General features: G+C 42.4%; 1 protein-coding gene across 1 annotated transcript; it reads left to right on the top strand.

The window, feature by feature from the left end:
• Positions 1-466: 466 nt before the first annotated feature.
• On the top strand, positions 467-10,471 carry HSD17B2 (hydroxysteroid 17-beta dehydrogenase 2). Its single transcript, XM_005020166.6, has 5 exons — positions 467-809; positions 5,078-5,290; positions 5,588-5,773; positions 7,859-7,996; positions 9,042-10,471. Exons 1-5 carry the CDS (start codon positions 533-535, stop codon positions 9,398-9,400), a joined length of 1,173 nt encoding a protein of 390 aa, XP_005020223.2. The 5' UTR covers positions 467-532; the 3' UTR covers positions 9,401-10,471.
• The last annotated feature ends 257 nt before the right edge of the window (positions 10,472-10,728 follow it).

Genomic DNA, 10,728 nt, shown 5'->3' with positions numbered 1-10,728 from the left:
ACACTGACCAGGCTGCCCTACGAAGCAAATAACCTCATCCCCTCATCCAGGTGCTCATTTTTGTCACTGCCCATCAAAACCAAGTCCTCTGAAACTACACCCAAAGTTTTTAGTGAGGGCATTCAAACAGTTCCTGAAAAGAAAGCTGTTTTTTTTTTTTTTTTTAAAAAAAAAACTCTCTGGAAAAATGTATTTAAGCGTATGAAACATACAGTGGTTAAATTTTATCCTAAAGCCAGTGCTTAATTCCTACATCATGTCCATTCCCGCTGCTGTCAATCATTACCCAGCCAGCACATTATTCAGAAGGTGGAGCTGTCAGGCAGAAGGAATAAAAGGTAAGGAAAACCAGAAGGCTCCTGCTCCTTGCAGATGCCAAGGGTAAGTGAGATTATGTCAAACCTTTAAACGGAGTCCCCTCTCTCGCCCCACCCCCTGGCCCTGCTCCTATATAACCAGGCTGCAGCGAGCAGCACCTGCTTTGCTCTGCGGAGGTGAGGTGGGCTGCTTGTGCTTGCTTCTTGCCCAGGCGATGGATGCTCTTGCTGCCAGCCCTTTAGGATGGCTCTGTATGGGTGTCACTGTGCTTTTTGGGGCCACTGTGCTTCGCATGGCCAAGAGGAGCCCGGTGGAGAAAGGCAGCATGCTGCTCTGGAGCCTTCTGCCTGCCTTGCTGGGGCTGCTGTGTGGGAGTGTGCTGGGGGCTTGCGGGGGGCTGCTGGTGTTCTGCGGTGTGTGCCTCATCTCCTCCATGTACCTGGGTGGCACGGCGCCACTGCCTGTGGGTGACAAAGCTGTGCTCGTCACAGGTAAGGTGCTGTGGGAAGTAAAGACCGGGCTTTTCTCAGAGGTGTGTTGGAAAACTTTGTGTTCTCGGGTCAGGAATCTATGAAACATGTGCTCCAAGGGGTTTGCTTTTTTCTTTTCTTGATTTATTTGCTTTTCCAGAAATGTCTTTTTTTTTTTTATTATTATTATTTTTTTCCCTTTCCCCGGTGAAGAAGTGCTCTGAAATTAAGTAGAAAAGTATCTTAATAGATGCCATTTTTTTTTAAGTGTCTCATTTAATCTTTACAAGTAGCTTTTTGGATATGCTTGTGAAAATAACTGGTTGGGAAAAAAAGCACAAGAATACTTATGGTGGTCTAATTTTTTAGGAGAGACATTAATTTCTGGAAGCCCTCAGCCTACTACACTCATACATTACTTTTGTTTACTTGAATTTACTGCAATAGGTACTGGCATACAGTTATCTTTTGATGTGCGCATTTACATAGTACACGCTGTGTATATCATGCCTATATTTCAAGACACCAGGTTGGTGCCATCTCTTTGAAATGAGGTATGAAATCGTTTGGGAGTGAGTAATTTTTCTCACTGGAAATGAAAGTTCAGGGCTAATGAATTCACTCTCTGTATTAACATCCTGATCTACTCAAAACCCACTTTTGGTTTGCAGGGATGGCGTTTTTGTAGTTTTATGGCTTTTCTCCTGTTTCTTCTGAAACTTTAAATGTTGCTGTGTTAATCAAACCTTTGAATTGGAGTGCCTACCTACTCGTTCTTGCACTAACTTGTTCTTTTTTTTTGTTGTTTTATTTTCCATTTTCCCCTCTGAAAAGCTGAGTTAAGTTGCTTTGGATTATATAGCTATTTATTGCAGCATCTCATTTTTCTTTATGGAAATGATTTAAATCTCCCTAGCAGGCATTGCTATGGGGATTAAACACAAAACTTAAGGGAGGAGAGGATGAGCAGCAAGCTCTCCCCTTGCAGTCAGCAGGGTTTTTCTGGGCAGGTGTACGGGAAGGACACCATCACACATGGGAAGGGAGAGTCTCTGTGCCTCTCCACCAGGCAGGCACTGGGCTCACACTTAAAAAAGGGAGGAGGATGCCTGAGTGCAAGCCTGCTCTTCAGTGGCTCTTTGGGAGAACCCGAAAACCCAAATAAGCTCTTCTTTTGGAGCTTAATTATTCCAGAGAACTAGAGTTAGGGCAATACCGGGGAGTGAAGAACACTGAGTTACATTGCAGCAAGTGAATGTTTTCTTTGTACCTGTGCTGCAACTGTCCTGAAGAAATGCAAGTTTGGACACCTCTGGCAGCTGACACATCTGAAGAGGCTCTTCTCAATCGCTCTTTGATTCCAGGCTGGTATGCAATCAATCAAACACTCCATCAATGAAATGAAGGTTTTACTCAACACATTTCTCTGCTAAATTGCTCTGTCTCCAGCCCTCATCCTCTTACTGACAGCAAGGTGTGTGTGGCAGCATGCACACAGGTGCAGGGCTCCTTTCCATCAATTTTGTTGTCATTTGTCTCCAATTTAGAGAAGTCCTGAGGCAGGCATTTCATGGGAAATGGTGATTTCCCCAACTCTGCCCCCTGTTTCAGCCCTGCACAGTAGAGGAATGCTGCTGTGCTCGGAGCAGCTGCCACATATCTACCGCTCATGAGACGGCTGCCTATGGCCAGGGCATGGAGAAACCTCTGCTCATCTGTCTGGGCTTTGCCATACATTGTTCTGATCCTCTTTGGATGGCCCTTGTACAGCTGCTGCTATGCATTATTTATTTATATAAAAATTATTTATTTATTATTAATTCAATGGAGCACCACATCACAACTAGGGAAAACTGCCCAATTGTCAAAAAGCTTTTTTGCATGAGTAACTGTGGGTGTGTGAGCTGTCTGAAAGTTGTTGATGAAACGTTTCTATTGATCTTCTTGCTGGGAGCGAGTGCTTTGTCCTCAAACACGGTCCTGAGCATGCAGGTGCTTTCCGTGGTTTGATGGGCTTGACAGCCAGCATCTCTAAAAATGAAGCCATCATGAAGACGCAAAGTAGCAGGGACTGAAAAATTCTTGCTTCGTATATTTTGTATTTGGTAGGGCAAACTCCTTCAGTTACCTTGGTCTTTCCATTCCTGGTGTGTGACTTGGGGTCTCTGATGCTTAGTGTTGAGCTGCTAATGGATTCTCAGCAATGACTCGGTTGTAGTCTGTACTGATCTGTCTTTCTTCAATAAATCTTTGAATGGTTCGCAAATAGTCATTTTACATGTGGGGAGGAAGTCTAATTCTTCTGTACAGGAGACTTAACTAAAGCTGAAAGATTATGCTGTTTGAACTTTGAGTTGAAAGGTGGTTTCTCTGGACATCAATAACAGGTCTGGAACTCAAATCAGGTTTGATTTTGATAAAAGCTGGGGATGAACCCAGCAGCAGGCACAAATAAACATTGATTTATTCTTCTCAGGGCTGCTATACCTGTCCCTCTGCCACTTTCTCAGTTAAAGCTGTGTTGTATGGCTTTTTCTTATGGGGGATGTAGTTCCATGACTTCTCTTACTGGGAAGAAAGACACCCCACCCCCATGCCCAGAAATCCATCATATCTTTAGGATCTCTGCAGGCCTCCTCATGTTTTCTAGGGAATTCCAAGAATGTAGGATCGTTCACTTCTTCTCTTCCAGGCGAGGGCTGTAAGAAGTGAAGCGTGATGTATACTGTGGTCTGGTGCATCTTCAACAAACTGCAGATTTCAAAAGTGCCCCAAAGCATTTTTTTTAAAAAGAAGGGATTAAACAGAGCATGAGTAATTTGTTTCAACATCTTGCACTTATTGATTGAGGCATTAAGTACATATTTTTCTCAAGTCACCTGGAATTTTTTCATCTGTCAGGGCTAAGGTCCCAGATAGAAGACAAAACCAAGAAGTGAAGATCTAGCATGGATTAAGATGAATTTGTCAATCAAATTCTATTGACTAAGGATTTTGGGTGCAGGAGCTGGCCTGCCAATGACTATTATAATATCCCTCTGCATGTGCTGGAGTCATAAATTAAACCTTTACCTTTCTGGTAATGTTACATAGGGAGTCTTGTGGCCTTTCCACAAATGGAGAAATGGTTAAAAAAAAAAAAACTGACACAAGTTCCAGCTCTTTGTACCACATTCAGGCTTCCACCTATGCTGCAGGTGAGTTTGGAAGTTGAGCATTTATGCAAGAAATGGCTATTATAGGAGGTAGCTAAACCCTGGCATAATTCCACAGATGGTGCATGTCAGCACACAGACTTTTGCAGCAGAAGAGGGTGCAGTGCAGTAGTGTGGGACATGCTGTTACATCTCCTCTTCATGATGTGAAAATTGCATCCATCCTTAACCTTTTCATTGCCCTCCTGATCTTGTCCCGTGCAAAACTGCTGCATCAGTGTCCCTATAAATTCCCTTTCTGTCTTCAGAGTCCTATGTCACTTCACTGGGAGTCTTGGTAGGAAGATGGGCGAGATGCTTCCTCCCTTGGTAAGAAGCTCCTCTGTAGATGGGCAGAATGAAGAATATAGTTACAAAACACATCAGGAAACCCTTACAAGTTTCTTAAGGTAGTGGCAGCTAAATACCATGTCAAAGGCAACATGAAAACCTGTGAATCAACGGACTGGTTTGTTAAATATTCATCATTCTTCCTTGGTGGGAGAAATTGATCATGATTGTGATTGTTGCTGTGTACTTTCTTTAGTGGCGCTTCATGTATCTGGCAGGTCATTGCTTTATAGGTAAATAAAAAAGTTTGCAAGATAAAGGTTGGGAATAAGTCTGATGCTAGAAAGAATAAGATGCAAGTGAATTTCTGTCAATTCCAACGCCCTATAATTGCTTTGTCCAGCTGAGATTTCACATTAAGATGTTTTTCCTTTTTTCTTTTTTATTCTTTTTTCCCCCCTAGATACTTTTATTATCAGTTTTCAGCCTGAATGTTTGTATTTAAACTGATCTGTGGTTTTATTTCTTCTGTACACATGGAGTAAGTCTTAGGATCTCTCGATGGGAGCATGAGCTGATGCCCTCAGCTCTGAGCAGAGGAGGTCTGCCAGCTTCTGCCAAACAGGCAAAGGACCAGCTTCTCCAACCTATGAATCAAAACCACTCTTCCTACTCCTATATGTTTGTGTCTTCCTTTCATCCTCTTTTTGGTCACATCTGTGTGCATTTCCAATCCTTCTGTTTTAATGGTGATGATGGTCTGGGGCAGACTGACTTTTCATGTGTCTTTTTTGATTCTTCCAGGAAGTGACACTGGGATTGGACATGCGCTGGCTAAGTACCTGGATAACTTAGGTTTCATCGTGTTTGCTGGGGTTTTGAATAAGGATGGCCCTGGAGCTGAGGACCTGAGGCAGACCTGTTCCCAGAGGCTCTCTCTCCTGCAGCTGGATATAACCAATCCCACCCAAGTCAAGGAAGCCTATCTACAAGTCTCAGAGAAGGTGCAAAATACAGGTACAGCTTTTATGTTGATATATGGGGGTACTAATGTACATATTTATAAGACATCTCATACCTGATGGCCCCATTCTGTCTTGTGTATGTCTGTGGGCAGTCAGGGAATTTGCTTTGATGGCTCCTGCTTTTGTAGACACAGGAAAAACAATGATGACTGCTTGGGGAGGGGGTACTGTGTATCTATAGCTACAGATCATCTCTGCTTTCATCTGGAGGCACCATCCAGCTCATCATTTTAACCTTAATGAAGCTAGTATCCTGTTATAACAGCTATGTGCGTTCTTCTCTTCCCAGGGCTCTGGGGAGTTGTGAACAATGCGGGCATCCTGGGCTTCCCTGCTGATGGCGAGCTGCTCCCCATGAGCGTGTACAGGCAGTGCATGGAGGTGAACTTCTTCGGGGCCGTGGAGGTGTCCAAGACCTTCCTACCATTACTTCGGAAGTCCCAGGGGAGGCTGGTTAACGTGTCCAGCATGGCAGGTGAGCTGAGCTAAAGCACCAGGTAAGTTTCTGGTGCAACAGGAAAAGCAATCAACTTTCTTGCGTAAATGCTGAGGAAGGTGTGGTCAGTCTTGTCTGTAAATACGCCTCTGGAGTTAGGATCTAGATAATAAGTGCAGGTTTTGTGTTGGGAGGCTGTTTCCAGAAATCAGTCCTTAAAGTTTAATATGGTTTAAAAATACACTGCTCTGTAAAGAACATAAAATTCAGGTCTTGTATTCTAGGTGCAGTGAGGGATAGCTCTGATTTTTCCAGGAAGATAGGTGGTTTAAAAACAAAAATCTACAAACAACTGTGTTGGTTTGGGAACACATTCCAGCAGGAATTTGAAAACACCTCAGTTTGCAAACCAAACCATACTGTGGAGATATCTGAACGCCATCTGATTTACGTAAAACCAGGTGTTCTTCCATTGGAGTGTAAATGTGTTTTGTGTAAGTTCATGATGTTTGCCATTTGTAAGCAGAGACCATTTGTAACTGCTAATAACAAGTATTAGAAGTTTCCTTTGGGCAGCAAAGAATGTGTATTTATATTTCTTCAGTAAGATTACCAAAATACTTATCCTAACATGTTTTTAGGATTATCACTTTGCTAAGAAGTGATTTTATTGATGAAAATATTAAGTGTGTTATATGCTTTTCAGTTTTACCCTATAAATTTGTTCCTGTATTTACTAAATATGTACGCCTTTGTGGCATAGCCTTCTATTCTAGGAGGACAGCTGAGAGACTGATGTAGGAACAGAAGTAATGACAGTAGCCAACAGCTGAGGAGCAAAAATGCTCCTTTGAAAATGAGACCTACTAGAAGCAGGATGTTGTGATGATGGAAGGTGTTTCTTTTTTGAAAGACCTCATAAGGAATTACTGTATCATCTGCTTCCCAGATTTCCCTTTTTCCTGTCTGTTTGGATGTCTTTTCTGTGCAGGTGGTGTCCACTTGAATCCTGCTGTATTGCCAAGGTGGCTTGTACAGGTGTTACTTTGCTCATGGCTTATGTTGAGGATGTAGTCTCAGCCTAGTTTTGACACTGCCATCTTCTGTTTTTAAGTCCCAAGAAGGTTTTTGTACCTGTATACCTGTGTTTATGGTTCACTGCCAATACTTAAATAAATCAGGACTGACTTATGAGAGGGACTCATTCTAGTACTGATCTGTCCACCATACCTCACAAGCATGGACAGAGGACAGACCTGTTTTCTTTAAGCACCCAAGTGAAGCTTGCATTTTAGGTGTTTTGAGGCAGATGTCTTAATTCTTGGTGTGAGTCCCCAAGCTGTCTTGCAGGGATAAACAGAGATTCTCTGTGCTAAATAATTTTCTATTACAGGAGCTGATAATGACATTGCTTAAACTATAGATGTTCACATAGATGTTCTGAATTGAGTAAATAGCTTCCTCTTAACATGGGGTAAAACATTAGCAGAAAAGTTGGAGTTCTTGTTGTGCTGAGCCTATTCCTGCCTGTGTAGAGCTAATTTAACTGGACAGGAGGTTAGTCTGACCTCAGAGGGAAAGCATATGTGATTCAATTAGCTCAAACCAATTGAAACTAAAACTTTTTCAGATGCATACAGAAGAAAAAACATATGTTTGGCCTGAAATCTTCAAAGGAAAGATTCTGTGTGTGTGAAGCTCCTGTGGTACATGGATTGCTGCAGTACAAAACCCAACAAATGGCACCAGTGGCTTACCAGAAAATTCCCCTATATTGAAATGTTTTCTTTCAAGTTTCACACGCATTAAGATAAGTGTTATTTTGAAGTGGGAACTTTGTAATTTGCAGCAATTTTTACCCTTGGATGCAATACACTTCATGTTTTCTCCCATAGAAAGTATCTTACAAGGTGTTACTGATCATAACTGCTCTAAGCAAGTGCTAATTTACAACTCACACTTTTTTTAACCTCTAGGAAGAAATGATTCCCTCACTGACTTGTCTCTAACCTCAGTGAGAGCCACATAATTCTGGTTGTGCTATAATCTTCTATCTAAAGCACCAAAATAAAGGCTTGAAAAGAGCAGACATTGAGCTTTATCATGTTTATATTGCTCCTGCAGGAGGCATTCCGCTACCGAGGTATGCTGCATACGGTGCATCAAAGGCAGCTCTGTCCATGTTTTCTGGAGTAATGAGGCAGGAACTTTCCAAATGGGGAATCAAAGTTGCTGCCATCCAGCCATCAGGCTTCAGAACAGGTTGGTGTTTGACATTTTGGATGGTTTATGCTTTGTCTCTTTTCCTGAATTCCAGGATCCTCAAACAGAGCCTTGAATGATTCTCAAACTCTTTTCCATTCCTCATGTTGACTATGGAAATTAAGATTTTTTTTTAATTGAATGTTGTTCCTTTCCAGGTCACTTACTTGCTCTTGACGTTACTATACATGATTCCTGAGATTTCCTCTCTGCTCCTTGCCCTGCTCCCCTCCTGCTGTGTACTCTTCCAAATCCTCCTCTTTCTCCCCCATTGCTCTGAACCTTTTCTGTAGAGTCTGTCCATGTTAGACTTGTCTCCTGTCATACCCACTGCCTGTGCCCACCTAGTAGCAAGGTGGGTGTCACACAGGTCCCCGTTCCGTGGATGTGCCTGGCAGCAACACGAGGACGATGAAGTCCCAGTGCTGCTTACTCAAAACCCTGGTTACTTCAGAGACCATTCCTATGTCAGCAAAAAGCAAATAGAAACCTTTTCCATAAAACCTCTCTCCCCTGAATGTTTCCCCACCTGGCTCCTGCAGGGCCATGATGAAAATGGGGGGGTGGGGGGAATTTTGATTTTCTTTTTAATCAGGCCCAGTACAAGCCTCATCCTTCATGAAGCTTCTTGTTAAAATAAATATCAATATCCCTCATGAGAGGAGCATTTGACCAATCCAAGTTGACCTTGTTTTAGTTTGCCCGCTTCTTTCTACTGTCAATGACACATATTAACAAATACTGAGTAGAAATACCCATGAAATGAGTGAGGACAGAATGGAAAAGGAGGGCAAAAAAGATACTGAGGCCTTCTTGAGTAGAGCTGGCAACAGAACCCTATGCTCTTTGTCTAGTCTGTGCTTCGTTATGTTTCTTTTCTTGGTAAGAGCAGTTGTAACTAACCAGGAGCTTTGTATGTTCTTCATTCCTCCAGTTTAGAACTGAGCCTGGGCTTGGTGGTGGGAACAGCTTATCAGCTACTACTCATGGATTAATTTCACTTAACCTCAAACTCACTTGCTATCCCATGCCGTTGCTGCTGCAGGTATACATGGTACATCTGAGCTGTGGGCCAAGCTAGAAAAGGAGCTGGTGGAGCACCTTCCAGCAGACGTGAGGCAAGACTACGGTGAGGACTACCTGCTGGGGCTGAAGAGCTACCTCCCACAGATACCTGCGTGCTGCGACGCCGACCTCTCCCCGGTGCTGAGCTCCATCCTGCACGCCTTGCTGGCCAGGCGGCCTCATGGCTTGTATACCCCTGGCAGAGGGGCTTACGTGTTCCTCTGCATCTTCTGCTACTTTCCTTTCTGGTTATATGACTTTTTCATTAGGAAGTTGATGAGCATTGAGTCTGTCCCAAGGGCACTGAGAACACTGGAGGCTGAAAACAAGAATCTCTAAGGTATCCATCAGCATTTATCACGCTTAATGAGATAAATGGAGGGAAAAACTCTATTTTAACACCCTGCTATTTATTGTACCGTTTTTGGTAAACTGTATTTGTGCTGCCCCATGAGTGGAGGGAAATCTTTTTGTTAAGAATAGTGTTCAGGAAAAGTGGTAAATAAACAGAAATGGGAAATTATTCCCAGGCATGGCCTATTTGGAGGAGCTGCAATGTTTCCCTGATGTCCTGATATCCTGCCTTTGGTGTGAGATATGTCATGAGGTTGTATAGTTCCTGTCTGCTTCAAAAGGCACTACTGACACATGGACAGGTGTCTAACCTGTGTGTTTTTCTGAATAGATCTTTGAATCCACAAGAATCCACACCCTTCTTAAAAATTAGAAGAAGCTGCTTTTTCCTATCACTTATAAATGTTTAATGTGAACACTTTTCAATATAGCTTCAGCCCAGTACTTTTTTTTTTTTCCTGGCTCTTTTCCTGTTGGACCTGAGAAATGATTGATCCTTTTTTTAATCCCAACTTTTGTGAAGTATAATTGTCTGATGTATCCTCTTTGCTGTACCAATCAACATAAATTTGTTGGGGAAAAATGAACAAAGACTGATCTTTACCAAGCAGTCAACCATTTCCTTCCTACAGTATTATAAAAAAAAAAAAAAAAAATGATAGTAAGTATATTGGCTGTTAATCTGATATCATTGTCCTGGTCATTCTGTGTTTTGTCTTGTATATGCTTGTACTTTATTTGTAATCACTAGTAAACTCTGATCTCACTGCTGTTTTTTTGTACAATTCTTTACTCAGTTTTGGGTTTATGGAGAATTCCACTTTGGAAATCCTCCTGTCTTGTATATTCTGTTATTGTTTTTGCAGCTGAGGCTTTGTGGGTGTGTCAGTGTCTATTAGATTTTGACATTCTTTAAGGAAAACGAGGCTAGAAATGTTTTTCACCCAGAAAGTCTGAGACTATTTAAATTTCCATGCCCATTTATTTCTTACTTCACAAAACTTTTCATTTGTCAGCAAAATTGCATAATAAAAAATAAAGAAAAAATATTTAGAAGCTGGATTGTTCTGACTTTTGTTCTAATTTTGACACTTAGCCCTTTTGGGGATGAGCACTACAGCCAGTGAGGCTGCTCCCCTCCCTGCTGGGGCTGATCTTATTCCTGCAGGAGAGCAACAGGGAGGAAGGCAGCAGGACATCATCCCTGGGGAAGAGGGACAGTACAGCAGTCGGTGCCCCTTTCTAGAGTGGAAAGCAATCCCAAATGGTTCAAAGACAGCTTGTTGTGAGCTGGAAGGAAAGATGGGTGTGGA

The sequence above is a fragment of the Anas platyrhynchos genome, chromosome 12 (assembly GCF_047663525.1).
Source record: "Anas platyrhynchos isolate ZD024472 breed Pekin duck chromosome 12, IASCAAS_PekinDuck_T2T, whole genome shotgun sequence".
In the NCBI taxonomy this organism is placed as follows: Eukaryota; Metazoa; Chordata; class Aves; order Anseriformes; family Anatidae; genus Anas; species Anas platyrhynchos.
This window is presented reverse-complemented; position numbering and strand designations above follow the sequence as displayed.